This window comes from Nelusetta ayraudi, unplaced genomic scaffold (assembly GCF_046127955.1).
Source record: "Nelusetta ayraudi isolate G7.1 ecotype Tasmania unplaced genomic scaffold, CSIRO-AGI_Nayr_v1 ptg000011l, whole genome shotgun sequence".
Lineage (NCBI taxonomy): Eukaryota > Metazoa > Chordata > Actinopteri > Tetraodontiformes > Monacanthidae > Nelusetta > Nelusetta ayraudi.
The window spans coordinates 17,550,172-17,577,092 of record NW_027466061.1 but is presented as its reverse complement, the minus strand read 5'-3'; the positions used below and the strand labels follow the sequence as shown (position 1 = coordinate 17,577,092).

At 41.9% G+C, this 26,921-nt stretch overlaps 2 protein-coding genes across 5 annotated transcripts in view; both read right to left on the bottom strand.

The window, feature by feature from the left end:
• Positions 1-11,470, bottom strand: part of spidr (scaffold protein involved in DNA repair) — a 29,055-nt gene extending 17,585 nt beyond the window's left edge. The window contains exons 1-8 of one of the 3 annotated variants that reach the window (XM_076021572.1): positions 11,275-11,470; positions 10,748-10,906; positions 10,601-10,667; positions 10,260-10,442; positions 9,801-9,946; positions 4,667-4,902; positions 3,976-4,076; positions 1,881-2,070 (exon numbers count right to left, since the gene is read on the bottom strand). In XM_076021572.1, the coding sequence (XP_075877687.1) occupies positions 1,881-2,070; positions 3,976-4,076; positions 4,667-4,902; positions 9,801-9,946; positions 10,260-10,442; positions 10,601-10,667; positions 10,748-10,906; positions 11,275-11,289 (1,097 nt within the window). In that variant the 5' untranslated portion in view covers positions 11,290-11,470. The remainder of the gene's footprint in view (positions 1-1,880; positions 2,071-3,975; positions 4,077-4,666; positions 4,903-9,800; positions 9,947-10,259; positions 10,443-10,600; positions 10,668-10,747; positions 10,907-11,274) is intronic. The other 2 variants (XM_076021569.1, XM_076021571.1) reach the window with 2 other exon arrangements.
• A 539-nt stretch (positions 11,471-12,009) lies between these two features.
• mapre2 (microtubule-associated protein, RP/EB family, member 2) lies at positions 12,010-25,849 on the bottom strand. Of its 2 annotated transcripts, none has more exons than XM_076021574.1 (7): positions 25,749-25,849; positions 17,410-17,537; positions 16,400-16,545; positions 16,085-16,301; positions 15,769-15,911; positions 14,623-14,781; positions 12,010-13,412 (listed from the first exon to the last, which is right to left on the bottom strand). In XM_076021574.1, exons 2-7 carry the CDS (start codon positions 17,528-17,530, stop codon positions 13,314-13,316), a joined length of 885 nt encoding a protein of 294 aa, XP_075877689.1. In that variant the 5' UTR covers positions 17,531-17,537; positions 25,749-25,849; the 3' UTR covers positions 12,010-13,313. The 2 variants fall into 2 exon arrangements, with proteins under 2 accessions (XP_075877689.1, XP_075877688.1); XM_076021573.1 differs by lacking the exon at positions 25,749-25,849 and adding an exon at positions 20,479-20,913.
• Positions 25,850-26,921: the final 1,072 nt, after the last annotated feature.

Genomic DNA, 26,921 nt, shown 5'->3' with positions numbered 1-26,921 from the left:
AGCAACATTATTTTTTGGTGTTATTACTAAAAATAGCTAATAAACCATTTAGATTCTTAAATGTTGTACTCACATAAAACCAAATTTAGTACTTTTACATAACTAAAACCTACTATCATACTATATGAGAGACTTGTCCTTTTTTCCTCCCTGTGCACACACTGATTATGTGCAATCCCGCTTTTCTTTTTATTTGGCACCATTTTAAATATTGGATAAAAGAGGTTGGGTTGCGCCCGTCAGTGCAGTCGTAACTGCTTACACCCACAGAAAACAACGTTTTTATAGCAGCACTTTTAACGTGACAGTTTTTTTTATGATGGCTAATTGGTTTACTATGTTAGCAGTGAGTGATGCAAGTACTTTTCCGCTGCTGTTGTCTCACCGGATATGGGTAATCACACCTAGTCATCCTTCTAGTGGAGCAGAACGTTCCCTTCACATGAGCAGGTACACACAGCAGGAAGAGGAAGTGCGACCCTACTGTAAACAGGTGAGTGGGCAGCTGTCATCCTCAGACAGGTAGCCGGGTTAAGGAGTGGCTGCTCGCGTCACAAGTCCTCTGAGTAATAGCGGCAGGTATTTGCACTCGGCCCACTCACAAGGCGTGGGAGGTGGGAGGAGCCAAGCTTCTCGCCGCAGGAATTGTGGGGGAGGTGAACCCCTACGAGTGTCAGGCCGGAAACTGATAAGGAGAAACGCACTAAGACACTTGCGATCTAAACTCCTGGTTTCTCCTGCAGGCGGTTAATGTTAAAATGGATGAGTATCTTCACAGTGAACCTCCAGCCGCTCTTTGCGATCTCTTTCACTGGCCTGTGATGATTAACAGATAAAACAAGAACACAGGCTGCATGTTGTTCCCACCTGGAAGTCATTTACACTAGCTGTGGGAGTATTAAAGGATGCCAATTTATATGAAAAGTCATTCTTTGAAAGCGTAAAGGGGAGTGGGGGGGTGGGGGCCTTTTCCATCTTGTGATTTCAGGAAAAGAAACCAGGAGGGAAGGAGAGGTGCTAAAGCCAGAGATACTCTCAAGCTGCCATGTGTTTTCAATCTCAGCCCTTTGGCTCCCTCCACTCTCTGGTCCCAAATGCTCCAGAAAATAATCCTGCTGTGTTTTTTCCCCAGCCTTTCTGGAAATGACCTAACAACTGCCAGGAAGAGGAATGCAAAGCATTCCCTGGAGCTGTTTGTGACGTCAGAGCGCTGAGGAGGCCCCTGCTCTTCCGCCAGCTTGGATATTCCAGAGCACACTCAACCCAAAACTCCCAACAGCTGGAGGCGACCAAAGCCCCCCCACCCTCCAACTCCAAAACAATCCAGAGGAGGGAGACGCTGTCCCTCACATCTGGCTCTCTGCTGTGGAACTGCTGCGCGTGGGGAACATTACATTTCTCAACCCTAAAATGTTTGCATGTCTTTTTTTTTTTATATATACATTTGTGATATCTATCAGCACATCCTGTCATCCTTGTTATATAGCCGCTTCAGTCTTTGTTGTGCGAGCACAGAGTCGGTCTTGTATTGTTTAACAGCCTGTGAAAGTCTCTCTGAGTCTGGCTTATTATCGTCTGTCAGGAGACAATTTTGCCAAAAATTAACAGAGAAAAGCAAAACAATATGACTTGCTTAACCATGTCCTTGGAAAGAGGCAAAAAACACTCTGGGCATTGCTAGTTCTCTGATTGTCTCCTGCATGCAATGTGCAATGTTACACTTCAACTATAGGTCAGCCTGAACTTAAACTGAAAAGAATGAAAATGTCCTTGACATGGGATTCTGCGCACAAATCATTCCACACAGTCAGAGCTGCAGTAACAACAGGAGGAGGGGACTGGCGGGGTCTTTAAGTGCATCGTGCATTGCATCTTCTCACCACGGTGGATGAACGTGGATGATGTCCCTGGGTGCAGGTGTGAGAAGGGCTGCAGTTTCTCTGTTGAACAGCGCTGTGACCAGCGCACTCTCCTCCCCGGGGGACTGCCGGCGTTTGCAGCTCACCAGCTTCATGCTGCACTCCTCCAGAACCTGCAGCACCTCCAGTACCAGCACACCGGGCCTGTCCACTGGAGAACAGAGTAACGACAACATAGACGTCAAGTGTGTGTGAGTGTGTGTGAGTGTGTGTGTAGGGTTCATGCTTTTTTTTTGCGCTTACAGTGCTTTGCAAGGTCTGCTTCTCTCTCTGGGACTCATTATGCATTAAAAGAGCAATTCACTTTTATGATCCAAACAATTCGCACTGCAGAATTGCAAAAAAAGAGAAAAAAAAAGGGGGGAAAAGAAAACTCTTGTTGCAAATAAGACTAAGTTGGACACGGGAACAATTTGAATCCCACAGGTTGAGTGTGCAAATGTTTGGAATTTTACCGCGGCACTGACTATGCTTTTTGGCCATAACAACAAAGCCAATAGAGACAATTAAGAGGAGCAAATCAAGCTGATACCCTGAAGCTAGAAATCAAAATGAGCTAACAGAGGGACTTGGCAGCATGTGAATTTGCTGTGTCCGAGGTCGATTGCCCAGAAATAAAGTATGTGTAGCATGAGAAAACACAGGCAATGCAATTTGGGACTTTGTGTGTTTGTCTAACAATCCCTCAAAGAGGCCGGGGGGGTAGTTCAATATGATACAACCGTCATGCTGCACATTAATGTAATCTGTGCACGTGCATCTCAAACGACAAGATCTTTGGCACAAAAAAAAATACTGGCAACCGGCCAGATATGACGCACATCCTAGTGATGACTTCAAATGGCTCAGGAAGTATAGTGGTTTTATGTTGGCTAGATAGATAGAAGAGAGGCAGTTCACAAATAACCTAAATATGTCCAGAAGGTTGAAGGAGGAACAGAAAGGATTCTTCCCAAATCGCACTGAACTTCATTGCTAAAACACCACAACAGAGGAGAAACACAACTTATTTCCACACTAGTCACTGTGTTGTTCACGGAGGATGAAGTCGTCCCTTATCAGTGAAAAATGTGACGCTAACAAACTTCCAGCCAAGGGAGCAGCGCTCGTGTCACTAAGAACATGACACAGCTGCCGCTGTTTACATGCGGAAGCTGCTGTGTATACGCAGCCTTCGAGGGAATGAAGGAGAGCCGCTTGTGCAAAGCTAAACACATTGAAAAATACTGTTGCATGTCAACGCAGCGGAGGAGCGCTTGCTGCCTAGCAACCTGATTGTGCACAATATGAACATGCTGCTTTCTGCGCAAATATATTACTTTCGCGGCTGTGGCAAGATCCAGGTTAGCAAGAAAACCAACATGCTAACTCATTTCATGGGTGGGACGCTAGCATGGATTATTTGGCAAAACACATTTGAAGTCATACTGTGTCAAATTGGACTGCTGTGTCTTCTGGACATCCTTGATTCCACAGAGAATCTGTTGAAATCTTCAGTGAACTGTGCCTTCAAGTTAACATGTCTTACAATGATGGCATTAAATACCATAATATCTGCATTGAAAAGCACAAGGGTGTTGAAAAGACATGGTGAATAACAACACCACTTATTTCTGTTCCATTTAATAACCTGCACACTTCTAACTGCGGCTCACACACAGCACGCTTATCGAACAATCAGCTGGTCTGATCGATGTTGGGTTGTTATTTTTTTTTTCCACAGTCAACTGTCAACTTGGAGCCTGTGCCGGTGTCCTACAGCGAAAAAGGAACAACACGGAGAGAACTGAAGTGGTTTGGCAGACCACAGAGGAAAAAAAAACAACCTTAAACTAAAACCAAAAAAAAAGGCCCCTCGTCAAGCGGCTTCCTGTCACCTACATATTGAGTTCACAGTTCAGGGCCAACGATCAAAGCCTCGCTGACACTTCCTGAGCGTATGCACTCGGCATTTATTTACTTTATTGCTGAACATCGATTGCAGTGAATGAGATGTGAGGGAAAGTGAAAACCTGTGTGTTCAGTGTGGATATCGCCAGCCGTCTGTCCACCTCACCTGTCTCCACTGTGCTGTCGGAGAGGGACTCGTGCCTCCAGAAGCTCACGGCTGACCTCTGCCTGTTCTGAAGTCGACTCAGCCTCTCGGCGAGACCTCCGCTGCACACAAGGAGGGTTAGGGTGGGGAGGGGAAGGGGGGTCGGTACAGACATGGCAGGCAGGCAGGCAGGAAGGCGGGTTTTTAACAAAGGCGACTTTAAATCGTCTCATTTCACGGAAAAACTTGAGCGTTTTTTTGGGGGGTTTGTTTTTCCTGACGCAACAAAGCAAGCCGTCAGAGATTTGCAGATAGCTGACGGGGGGTGGGGGGCCTTGGTGCGCTCATCGACAGATTTGGTGGGCTCGGAAATGGCAACGACATTTCACGCCCACACCGTGACACCAGGTGTGCCTTTCATCCGCGTCACTCGCCGCGGAAACATTTCTGGCCGAGTCTCACCATCAGCAGGCAGCAGGAGGCGAGCCCTGTTTCCTCATTGCGAGGGCTCTACGTGCGCCGCTCATGCGCACGCCTCACCTGACTTGATGCGGAGATATCGAGACACGGGTGCACTGATTCAATCTGACGGCCCAGTAAGGGCTCATTACCTATCCAGACAAATAGTTTGTGCATCAATCTCACTAAACTCACTTGTGTCACGTCAGAGAAAAGGAAAACAAATCAAGAAATCAATCGATCAATAGAAAACCTTTGAAATTTCCGCTTCTTCTTCGCAGAGTCGTCAGGGGTCTTGGGCTTCCTGGTGATGTGCTTCTGGGGCGTCTGCAGGATGGCCTGAGCAGATCTGACCCAGTCACTCACTGACCTCCTTGCGCCCTCACCTGTTTGGGGAGGGAAGCCCTGAGAGTCCAGGCTGCTGGCGGCGGCGGCCCGGCCAGGACTCTCACCATCAGACACGTAGCCTGAAAGCTCCAGCGCTGTTGCCTAGAAACAGAGCAAGAATGACCATTAATGAGGACTTCACAACAGGTTTTGCGATTCGGTTAAACATTAAGGTGCCAGTGGGGATTTTCTAATCCTTTTTGACATTTAGCTGACGCAATGACGGCGCATAGAGATTAATCTTCATGAGAAACATAAACACTTTAGAGCAGTGGGAAAGACTTGATCCCAACTAGACATGTGCCAAATGGTCAAACGGAAACTGGAAGCGGTGTAATGATTGACTGGGGGGTGGGCAGAGGAGTTCCTCTCAAGTCTCAGACAACACTTTCAGAACGGGGAAACGTGACAGGTCGGAGGTTGCGGGTCAATTCCCGCACCTGGTTCTTTTCTGTGTGGAGTTTTCATGTTCTCCCTGTGTCTGCATGGTTGCCCTCTGGCTTCCTCCCACAGTCCAAAGACGTTCGCATCAGATGAGCTGACAACTCTGGATTGTCCTGAGGTGTGAGTATCAGTGCTAGCGGTTGTTGCTTGTCTCCATGCGGCTGCGCGATAAACTGGAAACTTGTCCTGGTTGGACGTCCGGCCTTTGGGATGGGCTCCAGCTACCTCGCAAGTCTAAGTGATAAGTAGCAATAGCATCTGACTGGATGGGTGAAAAACCTCCCTGTGAGGGACAGAAAGCCACTATGAGGTGCTCATGAAGTGATTAACCAGGTGGCAGCTCACTCAAAGACTGATGTGACTTTATGAGTAACATTGATATACGGGCCTTAAACTCTTTCATACCACTTGTCACTCAACATACTTCTTGCTCTATCTGCACAAACTGTCAAGACTTTATTACTGCAGCTTCCAGGCATCAATCACACATCCGCAGGCACCGCTGACTCGCCTCTGCCAGCGCTTCAACATTCATAATGCCGCATATCAAGCCGCTTATCAAGCACAAACAACATTCAGCATTAATTTATCATGTTTTCTGTTTGATGTGATACGATAATCTACAACAGTGCAGCTGTGCAAATTTAAAAATCCTGTCTTTGTACTCTGTTTATTAAAATTTCAGCCCACTTTGTCATTTGAGCTTGAGCATTCTGTAATGACCTATCGTAACTTTTCACAAATTTGTGGTAAGAGACTTTATTGATGATGTAAACAGGATCATTAAAACATTGGCTTATCAAAAATTCTGAAAAATAGCCACCAAAAAAAAAAAAGGAAAAAAAGTCTGAGCAAAGTTTAATTAAAGGCAATTACAAATGCAATATAACATGAAAGTAGTAAGATGTTTTTGATATACTGCATTGATTCGCTGTCAGTCTGATGACTAAGCCCAGCCCAGCCCAGCTCCCGCCCCCAACCTCCAATACACCTGAGGGCATCTGTCTCATGGAAAAATCCACAAGAAACAAGTTCACATGACCAGTTCCTGTCATGTGCAGACACGACAAGCATACCAGGATCTGTCAGCCAACGTGCTCTCGTATTTGAATCAACTTGATCCTGCTAGGCGGAGTGCCAGCAGACGTCATACTCCAACAGCCACAGAGAATAAGGAACACTATGTTCCTGGCTGGCGATCAAGAATATTTTCACCCAGCTCTGAGAGGATTGCGAGCACAAAGCAGCGGGCAGCCTCGAAACATTTAGAATGTCTTCCTGAACACACAGTAGTGGAACAGATGTTTTGCCGCCCCGCTCTGTTGACACGGCCTTGATGGAGCACAACTCCAAAGGGGTGAATGTCAATGACCCCTCTGAGGAAGTGACAAATATCATGCAGGAAGTAGCCGTCATCATTTTTTGGGAATATATATATATATATTTTTTTTAGCAACAAAACATTAAGTCAAACCCGTTTGGCTGCCGTCTAATTTCAGAAAGCAATAACACAGATATAGGACATTTTTGCAGGGTGAGTTTGTTGCCTCACTTTCTCTGAGGCAATACATTTGACTTGGAGTGAGATCTTCTCTGTATCCTGCTTGATTCACACACATTTTTGGCACAATGCAAGCATACTTCCTTCCAGGAAAGCTAAAACAATCCAATACTGGTCAATGTTCAACTGTTAGTTAAAAAAAATTCAACAATTTAATACTAGAATTCAAAATGCATTGCAAGAAGATACCTTGTGCATACATTTCATTAGAAGTGCCATTAAAGAGTCCCACAAGCCTCATCTGGGGATCTCAAGATTTTGGTTATTTTTTGACCCGACTGCTGATAGCAGGAAATTAAAATGTGATGGGGAAGTAACTGGGCCTGTGGTAGTGATGATAATCTGTGCACGGGCTTCCTCTTTGCACACCAGGGGCCTAATCTTTTTTTTAAATCCTCCAAAAGAAAGTTGACTAGTCCTCGCTCAATATCGTGCAGTAACACAGCAAGGAGATTGGCGTTGCGGTTCACCTGCATGATCAATGCTGTGTGTGTGGCTGCATCCCAAAGTAAACTACCATCACCTCTGTAATGCGCCGACTGCTGAAACACACACCGCTCAGCTGCCTGTCTCAAAATCTGAATGCTGAAGCTTCGCCACTCCTTAAGCATTCTCGCCATGCCAGCTGAGCCTTGAACAAACAGTCTGTGAATGACTTCTGACAAGGAAGTCAGTTCCCAACCTGAGGCCCTACACAATACCCTCCAATGAAAACACAAATGTATGTGTTGCATGAAACAGCTGAAAAGGTGAGTTTAGTGCAGGCATCACAATACACAGTGTTCTGATGACTCAATTATCATTTCTATTAGTCATTTCTATTGCAGTTACTGTCTTGATTGACCGATTCTGAGGTTTTACACAGGCAAGAGACGGATCCTGACCTTTTCACCTGAATCAGGTTGATTTTAAAAATATAACAATCTGTAAATGTGTGTTATAAAACAAAGTCACATTTAGGAGGTAATTTGATAAAAAGAAAATGGAGCTATGAAATGCTATTTTCATGAAAACTCATAGAAATATATCAGTTAATCAAAAGTTGATCTTTTAAATATTAACACACTATTCCACTATCTACACTAGGTCAGTCAATAAGTGGGAGGTTTATTCCTCAGTACTCAGTCACTGTTATATTGCTATCTCATCCTGTGAACTTTGGAAGTCTGAAACATAATCTCAATCTAGAAAGTGCTATGCTGGTTTGATAGGCTGGGTAATACTTCCTCTGATAGTATGACAGTTACACAGTTGCACATACAGGAAAAAAAAAAAAACAAACCTAAATGAAAAACTATAAAACTATACTGAATTAGAAACTCTAAATTGTCTGTAGGTGTGCATGTGAGTGCGAATGGTTGTTTGTTTCTATGTGGCCCTGTGATGAACTGGCGACTTGTCCAGGGTGTCCCTTGCCTTTGCCCTATGACATCTGGGAGAGGCTCCAGCAGACCCCCGTAACCCTGAGCTCGGGACTAAGCGGGTATGGAAAATGGATGGATGGTTGGATGGATAAAACTATACTATTTGCATTACACCTTAAAATTTGTGTGTAATTCGACTTTGTTTGTTTTTTTTTAAACCAAACTGATATGAAAATGAATTAAACATACGCAGTCACGCAGTCAACAAATGGGAGACTGGTGTCTTTATGGCCTCAAGGAAAATTACTGCTAGTTTTAGCTTGTTTCCTGAGAAATCTGCATAAAAAGGCAGGCTGCTTTAAACTTTTAATTGAAAGCAGGCAAAAGCCCCGAGATGCAGTTATGAATTTATAAGGTTTAGTGGCGCCATCTAGTGTCCAAGAACGTGTAGATTATATGTATCGTGGTTACAGGTCTCCAGACTGACTGACTTTGTTTTTCTTCTTAAGAGCAGAGGGGCCCCCAACTTAGAATGTTAGGGGTACAAGCAGAAAATCAAGCAAATGGATTCATATTTACTCTTTTTTTTTTTTTTACCAAATCATTGATAAATACTTTGACAATGAATGCAGAAACTACATTGTTTTGAATTCATGGACCATTGATCTGCAGATATAGTATAGCGTTGCAATAAAAGTTTGTCAGCAACAAAATATTAGGGCTGGACCTACCAATTTCTTTTCAATGAATAGATGAATCTAACAATTGTTTTTTTGTTCACCTAAACAATTATTTTCAATTATCGATTATTTTCTCTTTGTTTTATGAATGTATCAAGTTATAAATGCTGACTTATGTATCTAAATTTAAAAACATTTCTCAATAAAATATATTTCTTAAAAATTCAATGTGTCCTTATTGCTCTTAATCTCCATGTAATCCTGGGGGGAGTGAACAAAATTGAGAACACAACATTTCATCTCACTCTTTCATAGATGTGTGTGCGTGCGTGTGTGTATGTATTATTTATTCATAGGTTCGCCAAATCTTTATTCTCTGCTATTCTTCAATAACGGGTTTAAACGTCATCACCACGTCACTGCATTATGATGAAGTACTGCACATGCATATATCCTATATCCCACGAAACTTGCTTGTTTGCAACGGAGTCGTACCAACTCAGATTAGATACGCCACCGCTTTTGTTTTGGTCCGAGGCATAAACGCACATTTTTTGTGTCAATGTTATGTATATATATATATATATATATATATATATATATATATATATATATATATATATATATATATATATATATGTATATATATATATATATATGTATATATATATATATATATATATATATATATATATATATATATATATATATATATATACATACACACACACACACATACATATATATATTTAATCACAAAAAATCCCTGCAAATTTAACGATGTACAAGTAGATGGAAAGATTTACGCGCGCTGTCTCAAATTTTAGGGGCAAAATACGACCATTTCGAGAGAGTCTGGAACCCTGGGTTAAGAAACAACTGTGGTGGTGCATCAATACGGTTCCGGCATTGGTGGCTGCTGGAATATAAAAAGAAACAGAATTGACTCACATTTGTGGATTTAAGGTATGCAGCTTCTTGTTCTTCATTATAGGGGTCCGAGTCACAGTCAGAAATTTGTTGCCCGCTGTCCTTGTCAGCATCATCCTCAGACCTGTCCTGATCACTGTCTGTATCGATAACAGGAGGGTCTTCCACTGAGAGAAAAAAATTAATATTGTAATTTACAAATTCCAAGAAAATTCTCAGCACTCCCAAAAAGAGAGGTGCGTCGGAAACGGGTGCCACCCCTGAGTAAGACCAAAATCGAAAAAAGCTCCCGCACACTGCTCAACTCTCATTCCTTTGAGTCATCACATCCATGTGATGCCTGATGAAGGTCCAAAACGTTGCAATAAAATCCAAAGGATGAGAGTCGAGCAGTGTGCAGGAGCTTTTTTCGATTTTGATATTGTAATTTACAAAAAGAGGTCCTAGTGACTTGCTTACTAACTATATTTCAGCTCATACCTTCATCAGTGCCGGGTTTGCACAGCACTTTTCCGCAAGTCTGAATTGGAGCCGTAGGCCTTCTGTGTCTCTGCTGGACCAGAACTGTAGAGCGACGCTGATCACGGCTCCCGTCATCTGACTGTTCACTGTCACTGGAGCTCCATGCAATGTCATCATGGCTTTGAGCAGTACCAGTCTGTGCTAGGAACAATGTAGGCAGATGAAAGACTTTTAATACACCATATATAAAATATGTTTTTCCTTTTCTTAATTTCAAGCCTTTAAGTAAGAGCAGCAATTATTCTTATTATTATTTTTATATTGAGATGGCTAGACTGTATAAATACAGTGTAGATTACCAATAAGAGGGGACTCCACCAGCTTTCTTATGACAGAGAGCTTCCTTCCAGATGATTTGATATTCTGCTACACAAAAAAGGAACATGTAGAACTGCAAACTACTCACAAAGTAAATCATCATCATCATCATCATCAACAACAACAACCTTCAAGCCTTGATGATCCAGAAAACTGTCTCCACATCTCTCCCAACTCTTGGCGGAAGGCGCAGATAGAAGTGATGGCTCCTTTCCGACCTTTTTAAACTGACTGTCGGCATCGTCGGGAAAAAGGACACAGCTCAAATCCCTGATATGTCGTTTACGCTAGGAAAAGGAACCAATCAAACGTGTTGAAATGCCTTCCAGTAGAACCTCATTTTACCAATGTCTATCGTAACTTCATTCTCATTTACAGTATGTTGGCTGCCGTGCATATACACTTAAAATGCAGAGTAATGAGTAAAGCTTTCATAAATGTATATCATTTGTATGTTTAAAAAATCCGTATAGTTCGGTACTGTACCGTATATACAATCAAACTGATAAACTAAAGTTACGGCGACACATAACTTTCTGGACCGCTAAAGCTAATAGCATTTAGCTTTAAAAAAAAAAAAAAAAAAAAAAAAAAAAAAATAGAGCGTGGAGTAGCAATCAAGTTAGCTCAGAGTCGGTGTACAGGGGGTGCTTACCTTCCTATAAGTCATAACGAGAGAGTACAGCAAGTTTGTACCACTGCATAAGTTAAATGTACTTTTATAACATGGTACACACGGCAAGACATTTGCCCATCATTGGCGTTCGCCGGCGGCCGCTGCTACAAACTGCTTAGCAAACTAGGCTAAGCTAGCTGTCAATCTGCACCGTTCACTGTTGCTCAAGCTATTCGAGGGGCGTGTTCCTTTACTTAATAGCTTTGGACGCCGTAACGGCAAGTGTGCGTTTCCCACAAGTAATTTATGAATAATACCATCTTATTATAATAAATACAAATAACGTACATTAAACAGTAGATCACGTTTTGGAAAATGGTAAATTATTTAGACTCAAAACCTTAAGAGTAAAATGCAAGTTTTACTTTTAGTAGATTCAAAATAGAACTAAATACGTTTAAAAACAAAACATGAAATTGAAATTAAAATTAAGTTTACTATAGTGTAATTGTTCTAGTTTTCTCAGTATTTTTTTCGTTATAATTTAAAATCTTTATCAATTTGAGTTTCATTTTGAGTTTGTATAGTATTCACTATCGTAAATTTGTTCATAATAATGTTGTTAAGAATACCTTTCACACTTTCTGAACACCTGTGACAATTTACAGCACATAAAAACGCTTATTTCAATTTTGTTGAATCTCTTTTTTAAAAGTAATATTCCTTTAACAATGGCAAAGTTTAGTTGTGCTATTGGAGTGACATGACAACATGTTTGGTGGACTCCAAACGTACATTTATTACAACTATACCATCTGAATCGCAACATCTTTCAAACAGCCAGGTTAAACATCCAGAAAGCTCACTTAACATTTGTTTTTTTTTTATTAAATATGTAAAAAGCAGGTCAAGTTATTCACAAATAAAATGCAAACATGCAACACGTTTTCTGGGGAATGCATAATGAGTAGGACAAAAAAATAGAAAACATTTACCATTCATTAATTGTTGACAGTACATGTTTACATTCCTTTTTCATTTACACAATAATAGCATATGACTAAAGCATTGTGGTGCACTGCCCTGTTCAATATTAGTAAATGCAATAGTAAGAAAGATTATACAACATACTTACTGGAATATAGCATGGCAATTTTACTCAGTGAAATGACTCGACTCCTTTTAACCTGTGTTTTTAAAAAAACTAAAATAAAATTAAAGCACGCGACAAGTTCCCACTGAGGTTCTAACCTTGTAATGCTGCTTCATAATAAGACTAGTCCACAATGATACTTCTTCCTTACCTATTAAAGTGTCATACCAAGTAAACTATCACCAAATCAACTCATACGGTGTGCTGAGCGCGCAGATTTTCTGAATCTTGTGTCAAACAGTCAGCGGTTGGCTTTGAACTACATTTATTCACAAGTCATTGAATGTGTCATCCCTCTCCATGAGGATTTAATACAGAACCTTGAATTATTACTGAGGCTTAATAATAATAACAATAATAATAATAATAAATATGACGAGGGTCCATGGACAGATTGTCCAGTACAGAGTCAAATGTCAGTGCAACGTATGGAAGGAGGTTAAATAAGAGCTACTACGAGCCCTTTCTGGGCTTTCCTTATTGCATTTTTGTGATTACTATTGTCGATATGCAAAATAAAATTGAAGTAAAATCCCAATAACAAAGCTGGAGAGATTTAACACTTGCACTGACAGATACTGTTACCTGTCTAAACTTCAGCATTTCATCACGTCTACTGTAGCTTCTGAATCAACTCTGTTAACGAAACACACGCTCCCCGGAGACGTCGATGAAGGTCTTGAGCTTGTCTGCCGCAGAAGTTCACCAGTAAAAGTCACAAAAAACATTGAACAGTGAGCAAAGGGATAAAAAAAGAGAGAGAGTTCTGTGACGGTGCTTCTATTCAAGAGGTTGCTTGATGTGCTCAGTATTGGAGAAGGACAAAAAAATGAACCGTGAGGAAAAAATAAAAATGGAAAATCCTTTAACAGTTCTCACATATTAAAAACACGGGCGGAAACAGCGGCAAAGGGGACCATCAGCGTCAGTATTCATCCTGCTCTTCCTGCTGATCATCTGCCTCTTCCTTGTGGGTTTGCTGGTTGGCTTCCTGTCCGTCACCCTCGGCCAGCTCTCCTCCTTCCTGTTAAGTGGAGAGAAGAGGAAACGGGGGCAGAGACAGATTAATAAAGGCGCCTGTGGAACACGCTCAGGGGCAAACACATGTGATCACACAAAGACTGGGCTCTTTATCCATGTCGACCAAACAATAAGTCCCACATGACTTTGGCACCAAGAAAAAAGGCACCAAGCTCCCCATCAAGCTGCACAGCCGAGTTGTTTTTATTAAAAATGTGGTGTAAAAATAAAACAATATTCTCTTGCTTTGGGGTTTGCGACATGTTACATGCTAGCGACTGAACACACGTCATACAAGTATGTGTGATGTGTGTTCATAAAATATCCCTGGGACTGGGACATCAGGTCATGTTAGACTGAGATGGTTTGGACATATATTGATAGAATGGGGGTGCTGAGGTTGGAACTGCCAGACAGGAGGCCTAGAGGACGACCAAAAAGGAGATTTACAGAAGTAGTGAAAGAGGACATGAAGCTAGTTGGCCTGAGAAAAGAGGATGCAGAGCTAAAGGTTAGACGGAGCAGTGGCGCTCAAACTTTTTTGGCTGAAGGCACCTCGTAGGTTTTTGCCTCCATCCTTTCATATCGGATACATTTGGATTAATTATTAATGACGTCATTCCATACAACCCAAATATATTAATCAAATGTAAATGTGTATCATCTTTTAAAATCACATTCAAAAAATAACATAACCACATAACATTGCCACCTGAAAACGAATCTCTTTGTCTCACATACGTACTGCTAAGAACATCTGTTCATCCACTTTTTATTTAGATTTTTCAGTCTCTTATACTATTCAGTGTCTAAATAATATATATTTTTAAGTCACATAAATAAATTCCAATCATTAAGTAATTATTTTGCACCACCCCTGGCCTGCTTTCATGGCACCCACTCCTCTGAGATAGAGGCAGATGATTGGCTGTGAAGGGAACAGCCCAAAGGAGGAGGGGAAGACTATATAGTCTATAAAAAGCAATGTCTTCTAATAGTCATTTACAAAGTGCACTGAACTTGCACACGTGTAACCAAGGTAAACAGGATGTAACCATAGCGACAACAAGCATTTCACACAAACTCAAGCGCTTCAGCTTCAACCTCTATTGTTCCTGGTTGAGCTATGGACCTTGACAACAAAACAAAGGGCAGGCAGATGTGCAGCCTGAGCCCGCACTCTGGTTCAGAGTAATCTGAAGTCAGAAGCTGACCTGGTCGTACGAGGAGTAGAGGACCTCCAGTAGCTGATCAGCAAACGTGGCGTTCTCCTCGGCGTGCTCCTGGCACAACACTTCCACCTCCCGCAGCTTTCCAAAGTAGTAGTCCCGCTCCTTCTCAACACCCTCCAGTGCCGACTTTAAATTGGACACCTGCAACAATAAAGATTATTTCATTGTAATTTCGTTGTACAATGGACAACAGCAAAGTTGCAGTTTTAGAACCAGCATGAAAGCAACACAAGCTTCAGATTTGGGACAAACCTTTCAGACCCTTGAGGAAACAGTTACTCATCATGTGCACACACACAGGTTTCCAGAAAGTTCCACATTTTGATAAAGACAATACTGCAGAAGGATTCCAAAGGTGTTGACATGCACAGACGCCAGACATGCACACTATGAGTAATGAAAGCGAGGCTTCTGACATGATGAGCGTTTAAGGTTGTGGCCAAAGACATGGATTTGGTTTTTGTGTATGACAGCAGGATGTTTAGTGCCTATCCCAGCTATCTTAGGAATAACCGAACAAGTCAGCAGTTTATCACAGCGGCAACGTAGACCGAAACAACCAAACACATTCTCCCCTACTGACACTTTAGAATTGCCACTTCACGTTGTTGGGATTGTGAGAGAAAGGTGGGGGACTCGGGGGAACAAAGACAGACATTTTAATTGATGTGTTGGAATCAACACTGGACCCGTCTGGTCAGTGGAAGACGACGTGGCAAGAAAGTTGCAAACTCAGGCACGAGACCCGCCAGTGGCGCTAGTGCAGCTACTGCACACAAGGTCATGCGTTCCAAACCGTGACAATGTTGATTTGTTGAAGGGGAATGAATACCTTTGCTGTCTTAATATGAATTGACCTTATTCTGATTAAACTAGGGATAAACTGCTGTTTGCATGGCAACATCTTTATTGGAATACTATTTCAACAGACTTATGTTTGAATACAGCTGCTTACATAAACAGGCTTAATGTTGTTTTGACCTCTTTAAGCCAGTTTTACAAGGTAATAAACATATAGATTAGCTGTGTACAGAAAAGAGTTGAGTTTTCAGAGTTCAGTTATTGATTCACAGCTGAACAAATGGATTTTGTAAGAACAAGCCCTGAACTTGATTAAAACAAACACACCTCCTCTGTAAGCTGCGTGACCTGTGCTTCCAGTTCTTTCTCTCCCTTGGCAGGAGTGGTTGGTGGAGGGATCTTTTTGGCTGACGAAGGTCGGGATGTTGGCGTCGATGACTTGGGAGTCGTTGAGCTTGACCTTGAAGCGCCTGCGGCACGGAAAGGTTGATTGATCAGCACTTTTGCTCTTTCGTGGGAAACTACATGAGATAATAATCACTGAAGCGGTTGAAATGAGTGTCTGCCAGGTCGAGAGAAAGGAACCAGCAAGCTTTCTGCAAAGCTCTGAAATAGACACTGGTGTGCTGCTGTGGACGTTTACCTGCAGTGGGGGAGCTGGCTGCATGGTGGGACTTCTTGGGCAGGTTGAAGATCTGCTCACCAGGGTCAGGAGGGGGGATGGCGTCCTGACCCTTTCGGGCCTCAACGGGGTCGTAATCTTTCCCGTCATAATTGGCGTCAAAGAACTTCTTAAACCACTGGATGAAATCAAGATTGTCCTGAAATCTGCCTTTGACTAGTTTCTCCACGGGGATAATCTGCAATGCAGGCGGAGACACAACAGCACTCAAAGTCTAAATATTCATTCATATTCAGAGGGGCTGAACAGGACCAATTGTAAGCGGTACCCACTCACCTTGTCCACGTTCATCCTTTTGAAGGATGCTTGTAACACTTTGAAATTGTGAATGTACTCATGCTCCAGCTTAGCTTGAAACTTTACTTTTTTAAGACCAATGCAGCCAGGGAAGAGCAGATCCATGAACTGGCAATAAGCAGCTCCTGGAGAGACGATTAAAAAAAAAAAAATATATATATATATATATATGTATATATATATACATATATATATATACATTTAGCTTCATTAAAAAAAGGTTAAATGACGACAATCAATACAATAGCTGGTGTTCATCCACTGAGACACAGAAAAGCACTTGCTTTATATTGTATAAAGGTATATCATGTTATCTAATTTATTTAGAGCGAAGCAGCAACATGTTGACCCTATATGGTGGCAGCTTGTCCCTTTTAAATGTAGGGCACTTGTTGTAGTAGCAAGCTTAATTCAAGCTTGTTTCAGTAGGAAGCTTAAGTCAAGCTCTTCCTGAAGAAGGCCGTAAACAAAGGGCTACTAAATATGCTGTTTTCTGGGGATCAACTGACTGAAAAAATGTATCATATGGGGCCTTAAAATCCAAATTTGCTACCTGGCTTTTATTGTACTAGTGCAATGTGTGCAATTTGACAGGAAAGATTCTACTATATTCCTCTTTTTCTCAGAGAAAATTATTGCCATATTTCTTAGTGAGAAATTGGCCTTTGAAGCACAATTAAGACAAGGCTTCAGGTCAACTATGAAGCATAGTCCACAATAATCCACATCGTGAGTGTATAACCTAAATAAAACTTGTAGCCTACATCTTAAGAAAAAAGGAGCTTTGGTGGGGTGGTGGTGGGATATTGAAATTGGATTACATGGTCACAGGAGGCAACCAGTTTATTTATAGATCACCGTGTGCCAGCGAGAGGTGGCCAAGCTTCTACACCTTCTTTTAACGGCCCAATATGCAAAAAACGGACGTGCTTTCCAGAAACCGAATCCTGAAACAGTGAAATTAAGGAGTTCATAAATTGCGTTCTCACCTGAGGAGAGCTGCTCCACTTTAGTGTAGTTTAGGCAGAGGATATCATTGACCCAGGCAGTGATGTCATGCCTGCTCATAGTCTCCTGGGTTATTGAGGTAGAATACACGTTGACCGCCATCCCCCAGCTGTAAAGGTTGAAAAAAAATAATAATAATAAAAAAATCTTACAAACAAAATATATCCTCCAGAATCAGAGCTGTTGTTTAGCCTACTCCACAAGCTTGGACTTGACTTGGATCCAAGGCAACACCAGCACAGCTGCAGTAAGGCTGAATGACCCATAGCCATTGCGTTATGTTGGCTTCTAATATAATGTTCAAACTACACTGGTTTTAAACAATGTGAAGTCATTTTATAAGCCATAAAAACAGTGAAAACATATTTGAGGTGATTGGAATGCTACAATAACATAAAAATGACAATAGTCCTCTACATGGGGATTGAAAATGTATTATTCACATCAAGAAGAGAAAATTGTAAAAATTAACGTTTCAAGATAGCTGCACGAAAACATGCGGGCCGATTTCATCTTTATTTAGCACAAATCATATGAGTGACCCCAAAATTACAATCAAAAGCTTGAGGCTGCAATGCACTGAACACACTTAATTGTTATGCCGGTTAAAAACATAACATCTTTCATAATAAAATGTATAATTAAATGTGCATACTAAGGTAGGAGTGTACAATTACTGGTCACTTTTTAGTGGTGAGTACACGCATTTGAAAATTACATTCTTATTAGTTTCAAACCTGCAGAACTGCAACGTGTAAATATGATAAAACGTGAATTGTTGGGCAACGTAGCCCACAGGGGTGTCCTAAAATGCCGTGTTTCCTGTTATCCGACAGACCACAGGCAAAGGTCAGACACAAAATATCGCATGTGGCAGCCAGAACCAAATAAATTTGACCTGATTCGACAAGAAGCTTGCAGATAGCATTTTCTTTCTTATCAGTACTTAAAGAAATAAGAGCCTGAGTCATTTCTGTTGAAAATTTACATTTTGTCCTCCGTGAAGAAGCAAACAAACAAACCCTTGTTGCATGCCTCACTGTGAACTGATAAATGTAATATCTGGCACTGTGTCAATCAGCTCAGGGCTTCTTATAGCCAAGGGCTTGAAGGTAGCATGTTGAGGGAAGATTTTTTAAAACAACAAAAGGTTCAACACCCCAGACACAAGTTTTTTTTTTTTTTTTTTGCCTTATTGCTTGGGAAGAAATATGTTACTAAGTTAACAACTTTATTGGTAAAGCAGAGGAGCTCTATGGGCGAAACCTGTAAAAGCTTAATAGCTTTTACTGGTTGTTATGGATGCATAACAAATGCATCCATTCAGAAAATGGTGCTATCATATCATTTAGGTAATTCATATGTTTATTCACTGATTGAAGACCAGTGTGCTTCTAACTTTGGCTTTGAATGGTTTGGTGCCTATTTTTTGAGTCGTTACGAGAACATATTTAAAGGACCGTTAAAGGTCCATTATTATTACACGTTGCCAATGCTTTATACAACAATAATAATAATAATAATAACAATAATAATAATAATAATAATAATAATAATAATAATAATAATAATAATAATAATAATAACATCCATTCAGCAGTTACTTCGCTTGCTTCAATATTTTGGAAACAAAGTTAACTCAAACAAGTCTGTGACTCATCCCAGTGTGATGTCAAAAAGGGTCCTGACAACTCTCACAGCTTAGGAACACAGGACCCGGCCAGGTGTCTGATCTCTGAGACTACCGTCTTGCTTTTGTCCCCTTCCAAACATGTGGAAGACTCAGCTTTTTTAGATTCAGGTTCAGGTTTCTTTTGGACAATTGATTGTTCAAATGATTCTCCACTCGAGTCCTTACTGAAAAATGAAGACCTAAAAATGAGTCCTAACATGGTACCTTCAGACCATTCATGCGCATCATGACATTTTAATACACAAGCAAAGTCAGAATGCAACGTATTTCTGCATCTAAATCTGCACACTTTTTTTCTAGAGTTTATTTACGCCAGTGTTGTTTGCGGGTACTTGACCGTGAACGCTATGTATGGGAATAGCGACAGAGCTGCATTAAAACACCTCTTTTATTGGCTTGTGGCTGCAACTTGGGGGCACCGAAATTGTGCTAAATCATTATCATCGCGATGCACAGCGGGACAAACCGCGGTATGCGGGATAATAATAACCCTCCGGCCCGATAACGCCGCAGCTATCGCAGCGCTGCAGGAGCGAGGCAGAGCCACGGAGACGGACGGGAGGAAACTGGGCCAGCCGATCTCATGTCAACAAAGCGGATGGATGTGTGAGCTGCTAGCAGGCTTTGTTAGCACGGGTAGGGACGGCCACTCCAGCCGACATCGGGGCTGGGCTGATGCCCAAACCGGGAAGGGGAGGGAAGGGATCGGGCCGGGCGCTTCGACTGATGCGGCGTTTCATACAAGAGAACGCCAGCGCAGACACACTTTGATGGGGGGCATTAGGGATTTCTAGGTCGCCGCGGATTTTCGCGGAACGACGAGAATACTCTCGCAGCGGCACCGACAGCAGCAGGGGCGGCTGCCGGTGCCTCGGTTCTGTCATTCGACAAGCCGACGTCTTCGATCCATCACAAAAAAAGGAGAAGACGACAAAAGCAAAAAAAATATATAAAATCCCACACGTGACAGCATTTCAGCCCGTATTAGCACTAAAATGAGCGTGCTAAAAAGAAAACTGAGCAGGAGGCGCGTCAAGGCGAATAAGTTGGACGCCGCCGTGCTTGGACACGTACGAGAGAGAGAGAGAGAGAGAGAGAGAGAGAGAGAGAGAGAGAGAGAGAGAGAGAGAGAGAGAGAGAGAGAGAGAGAGAGAGAGCTAACATGACAGGAGCGCCGGGGAGGACAACGGGGAGGAAAGAGCCTTAGGGCTGCGCAACATACAGCGACGAGCGGTCGGCGGACAGGGGGAGACCAGGCCGACAAGCAGGACAATGTTTGCGCCAGTGTTTTTGCACAAATTCCTGCCCGTTTGCGACCCCGCAGATCGAATCAAACGCGACGTCACGCTGCTTTTACCTGAAGGCGCGCTCCCCCCGCACCGTATTTTTCCTGTAAGGAATGATGTTGGATCCGCTGTCCGGCACGATGTCGTTGTTGTTCTCTCCATTGGGGGAAAGGACTTGGGTGGGACCGGGCATTTGCGTCTGTAGAATGTTGAACAGAAGGCCTGTTCGCTCTGGCCGGGGAAAATCAAACGGCGAGGGCGATGCGAGTGTTGGGGAAAAGTGCCGCACCTCCGGGGCTCCTTCCTTCTATCTGCTTATTCTTCACAAATCTCCGGCCGAATGACGTTGCTGCTCCCTGCACCACGTGACTGATGGGGCTGGTTCCCTGGGTTGGGCTATTTCAGCACACCAAAATGACACTCATCACTCGCGTTCCAAAAACGCCTTTTCACCGCTCGAAGCGGCGCACGCACGGTGCCTCCGAGTCTTTAGGATGCTGATCAACTCTGTGTAAGGCGATCATCGAGACAATGGCCAATCAGCTGGGAAATAAAGAGGGAGTCAAGGGAAGCTGCAGCGCGCCCACTCTAACCTTAACATCGGAGATCTATGCGTGATACGGCACAACCGATTTGGGTGAGACGAGATGAAAAAGGATGATCAGGCGTGGAAAGAGTATCACATATTCCACATATTTATTTCAGCAGATAATAATAAAGCCATATCTATGCAGCTTCTCTGAATAGACACGTTCTTTGTTTCAAGTGCTGCATATTAGTTGATCAATCAATCATCAGTCAACACAAAGCAGTTGCAGCTTTAACGTTAGTTAATTAGATTGATTTCTGGGGGGATGGATGATTGATTTGATCAAGACCACAATGCAGTATCACACATAAAAAAAAAAACAACACACCTTTTCATTTTAGTCCTCACACAAAACAGCATGTAAACAATTTAATAACAGCAACAAACAAAAGACAGCGGTCTTTTGTGTATAGTAGACTTATAGCAGTCTTCTACAAGTCTACTGATAATAATATAGTGTTATTGCTATCTTATTATAGTAATAAGACTCACGGTTACTTTTTTGCATTTAAAATTGTATATTTTACAACCCAAAGAAAAATAACATTGAATTAGCATAGCGCATGTGACAAGACCAGTTTTAGTTGCCTGGCTGACACCCTGTCCCCAGAATACACCTTGCTTTGAAGAAGCACTTCACATGCCAGCATCAACAACTCTAGTCTGGCAGCATGAGGCTAACCAGCTCAACTGGTCTCCCAATGTTTGTAAGGCCAGAGACGCCAAGGAGAGCAAAGAGACCAAAGAAGATGTTGCTGGAGGAGGAGAGGAAGAAGGAGAAAGTGTCCAAGCAAGGAACCAATCAGGACGGTTCTGGTGAGAGGCTGCTGGTCAGGCCCCTGGTTTTGTTCACAGGATGCTGACTCAGGCAGCCTCAGGAAAGATACAGATTTGTCTGGCCTTCATGAGGATAACATTTTCCAACACATGTATTGTCTGATTGCCTTTTAGTGGGAACTTCTCAGTTTAAGGACTTTTCTTGTCAGGTCAAAAACAGAAGGTTTAAGACATAAAATCAATCCCTGAGTCCCTCCTGCAGTGGTTTATTCCAACAATCAGCTTAAATTTGAAGAGATAACTCTCCATGTTTGCATGGAAACACTTTGTTGAAGTGCAAATATGATCCCGTAAAGTGAAAGCCAATCGCCTAGGACTGAGCATGAAGTTGTATTGTTTGCTAATGCAAAATATTAGTTATACTTGTGTTACAATTGTGTTTGATCTTTCATCATTACTAGAATTGTGATATTACACACACACACACACACACACACACACACCACCACCACCAACAACAACAACAGGATGCATAACAAATAAAAAAATATATAAGATGTCATTAAACAAATGCTATTAAACAACACATAAATGAGCAAATGTTTTAAATCTATATAACTATGTAATCAACTTTCCAATGCACCCTAGCAGTCAGTACATTTCCTGCACCAAATATTCCACTATTATTTGGAGCATGTTGGTACAATTTGAACCAACAGTTCTCACCATTGTTGGGGTTAGTATTTGCTCCACTGTTTCAGCATTTAACTGCTTACTTAACGCCTCCTCTACTGCCACCATCAGGCCAAAGTTGGGAAGAAGAAGTTCTAGCTGAAGCAGTTTTTTCAGTCATCCTCAGTTGGCAAACTAGTCAGAGAGAGGCGGCGTCTGTTGAGCAAGACAGCATTTTCACAAAGGCTTTGAGGAGAGCACATGTTCCAAATTCCACAAGCATTTGATGTGAAACGTGGTCATAATTTAATTCATCACTGATTACATTCAGCTTTAACGAATCGCAGAAGATCTTTGCAAAAACTCATTTGTCAGCAAAATGCGTAAATATGCCACATTAGAGTTCAATGGGTTTTCTTTCACGAATGTGTGTGAAAGGTTATGAAAAAACTATTCTACTATTCTATTCCACCCTTCACAGGGTACAAACACTCTTGTCTTTACACAGTCTCTTGCAGCACCACACAGCCACAGATCTAATAAATATCTTCGACCGCTCATACCACTGCTCTCAGACACATGGGGACCAGGAGGCTCTCCAGATGTCGCAGGGTGAGGGCAGGGTTCAACCCTGGGCAAGTCGCCAGTCCATCACAGGGCTGCACAAAATGCAACCAAGTGCAAATCATTAAATGACATCACTTTTGCCACAAGAAACATCACCATAATCCCTGAATGACACCAGATGCGTGTGCATTCTGCCTTTGGGCCAAATACTATTAATACATCTTAATTTCATTACGCTACACCAACAGCAACTGCATCCATAAGTAGAGGTCTCCGATACAACTTTTTCATTTGCGATAAGATCATGATATTGCAGGCTAGAATACTGCCCGACACTGATATGGATCCGATGTGATGTCAGCTAGCATCAACATACTTTTATGACTTCATATATATATATATATATATATATATATATATATATATATGTATATATATATATATATATATATATATATATATATATATATATATATATATATATACATACATATGTATATATGTATATATACATACATATATATATTTACTATATACTTTTATAGTGTGGAATGTTAAAAAAGGCTTGATGGAGTGATATTAATAAATAAACTGGCCAATCTTTTATGTTATAGCTAATAGCCTTTTTGCTGTCCCATGGAGATTTGTTATGCTTTGCAAATGTTTTGGAAACCGTTGCTTGTTTGCGGGGGCCTGATGTTTGTTTCTCTGCCAAAGTTCCTGCATTAATCCTCATGCTGCTTTTGGTGACGCTGCTTGAAATGTGCAATGAAGTTGGACATGTTAAAATTCCCCGGTTCTGTGCCACCAAAGGAAACATGACAAGTTAGGCTCTGTAATGGACTGCTTGTATTGGGACATTTTAGAGGTCAGCCAGCCAATATAATCCAATACTCATTTTTTGGCTGATATCTGACTGATATCTGGTATTATCAAATCGGCACACCCCTATTAGTTACCCAAAACACATTACATGGAATGCCCCCCCCCCCACCCCACCCGACACACACCCACACACTTCCTCCACTTTCTGTATATTAACCTTTAGGTTTGGTGAGTTTTTTATGAACTACGTTGTGTTACATCATACAATCCTGTGTGAATTCTCTAATTACCATGGGACCTCCTTGGATCCAGTTTCTTACTGCAGTTCATACTCAGCCAGTGTGTCGACAGGCGGCGGCACACACTCAAGAATGCACACACATCCAGCGTAATCACAGGATAAGAGATGAATTCCACATTATTAACTTTAAGCTGGAGACCTTTGCGTGCTGGCCAGTTATAAATACAGCATACCATTGAAACTCTGAGCACAAAGGTCCATTTTGTATTGGAAGTCACAAAAGAGTGAGGGTCATTTTTCACAGTAATTGAAAACAGACAGTAGAAACTGTTATATCTGAAAGCAACAGTGGAGAACTTTATTAACTGCCTCACACTGAGTGGCACTTGAAGGCCTTTATAGAGCTTTACTTATCCGTTTTAACCCAAAAACTAGATGTCTAAAGAAATATGCATATTTAGCCCTGTGTTTACAGCCTCCTTGCATGGCACAATCAGACGCGGAGAACTGAGTGCCTTTGAATTGACGGTTCTTTTCAGAGACATCAGACAACGACTGCACAGAACTGAACAGGAACTAAATCAAGCAGTGGAATGAAAGCATCCAGACTGACTGCATTGTTTGCATCTGCTCCCATCACAGACTCATTCCTAAAACTTGATTTGCCAGAACGACTTTAGTCCTGCAAACTACAACGCAAATACATCCGACCAGATGCAGTGTTTTCTCGTCCCCTTTTCAACAGTCAAGTTTGGAAAGTCACAACACGGTAACCACAAGGGTGTGAAGCAGGAACAGCTGCCTCGTTCGGCTGTTCTGTCCACGATGTCTGCTGACAATTCTTAGAGGGTGAGGTAACGTGGCTAATGTACATCTTGGGAATGCCGTTCACGCTATGGAGGGATCACATGGGCTGATGTGCATTAGCTTATTCCATTAGGTAGAGCTGCTCTTACACTGGTCGACCAAGGAAGTGTGTGCGTGATGGGTGACGATGAGTGACGGGTGACAGCTCCATCCCCCCCTCTTCCCCCAACACACACTCACACATCCTGCCATCAACGTTCAAGAGACAGCAGATGTGTGCCAACACAATGAAGTATCAGTAGACATATATTGGATTATAAACAAAAGAGGAGGGATTTGCAGAGTAAAAACAAAAAAAACACGTTAATACTGGCGGACCCATCAACTCTTCCGATTCCGTGACAGCTTCGCACGTTATGCAAATTACTACGTTTGTTTTGAGGCGTGACACGGCGGCGAAGCTAGCAGCGGTCGATCTCGGAAATGAAGCTAACTCACTCAGCCCGGTGAAGGGAAATGAGTGTGAAGTGGAGCGAAAGTGATTACAAACGCCAGATGTTGAGAAAAAAAACACGCCGTCGCAAAGAAAGCGCTCATTTTCAAATTAACTGAATTCACTTAGAACGGTCGAAGGCATAACGTTAACGTCACCTAACGGCCAAGTCAAATCAAGCTAATTTTATTCCTTCTGCAAGCACTTTTTCAGAGTAGTGACAGCACGCATATGATCCGAGCCCGGGTCAAATCATCGCGGGCGCTGCCCCCACGCAAACGTCCGGACACTGCATCTCATACACGCAAACACCCGGCGTGACACTCCGGATGAAGTGAAGCGTTAATCAAGCCATTCGGCGGCGACTCACCGTGAACTCCTACGATCAAGGTGTAAAAATTCTCCGTTTTCCGGCTGAGTCACCCCACCCTCAAACGTACGCGAGACGAGGAACCAATAGCACAAAGTGATTGGACAATGAATCATCAGCGTAGCGTGTGATTGGCCTAGACGCGACATATGTTGTGATTTCAGCCAATCCCGTTTCGATGCGTTGGTCATTCAGAACCTCATACACATCTTTTCCAGGTTCTCCGTCGATCTGCACTTTTTGTCCTGACAGGAAGAAAGGGAAAAAAACAAAAAAAACAAAAAACAAAAACTCTCGTAATGATGGAGTTGAACAAAACCTTGTTAATTAGCACACTTCTAATTACAAATACAGAACTTAGATTTTTATTTTTTATTTTTGGAAACGGGACAATTGACACAATTTTGGGTGTGTCCCATTTCTTATTTTTTCTTTTTCAACAACAAATGCTCAGTCAACTCGTACCACTCAAGTAAACGGTGAAATTATTTCCTCTCCGCTACGCCTTTTAAGTCAGCATCAAAGTGCAAAAGGATACCAGATTACTCGAGGTAGCTAAATAATTATAATTTAAAATGAATAGGGTTAGGGCTGGTCACTGCCGAAGCAGTCACAGCACCGCTTCTAATGCCAAATATAATTCCAGACAAAGATCGAGTGCGTCACTGACATGACTGCAATCTCTCTTTTCAACACTAGAGGGAAGCCATGCAATTTTTTCCTGCAAGATTGAAAACGTGCTTGTGAAAAGGTATTGCCTTAGATATGATGTTTTGAAGAAATTAGGCCGGCACAATACGGCATATATCAATATCAAGAGATGCCACATTGTGGAAAGTCTTTTTTCTCTTTTGCTCATTTAGTTGTATACGTGTAAGTTTGCACTCATTCATTAATGTAAACGTTTGCTCTCATGCCCTTCACAGCACTTTGGAAAAACTTCAGTTATTTGAAATGTTGTCTCTATATAAATCAGTACAGCTTAACTCATTATGGTGTACACATCTTTAGCACATTTTTTCAGGTATCATGCATGTTATGTTTTGTTGCATATTTTCCCTTAGTTAGTCTAAAGTCTAAAGTTAATCTAAGGGCCTATCTAGGATTTCAAATTAGACATTGCTGGAAACCTGCCTCTGTGTTTTCTACAAAGTAGAAGATAGATAGACACCA

Bases quoted from the DNA above. Each gene is read 5' to 3' on its own strand.
- mapre2 (XM_076021573.1), bottom strand. From the start codon at position 20,600: ATGCCCGGTCCCACCCAAGTCCTTTCCCCCAATGGAGAGAACAACAAC. The intron at 14,782-15,768 runs GTGTGTTTGTTT...TTATTGTTGCAG, and splicing joins TCACGCAGCTTACAGAGGAG to GTGTCCAATTTAAAGTCGGC. The intron at 13,413-14,622 runs GTCAGCTTCTGA...TCCACTTAACAG, and splicing joins TCTACTCCTCGTACGACCAG to GAAGGAGGAGAGCTGGCCGA.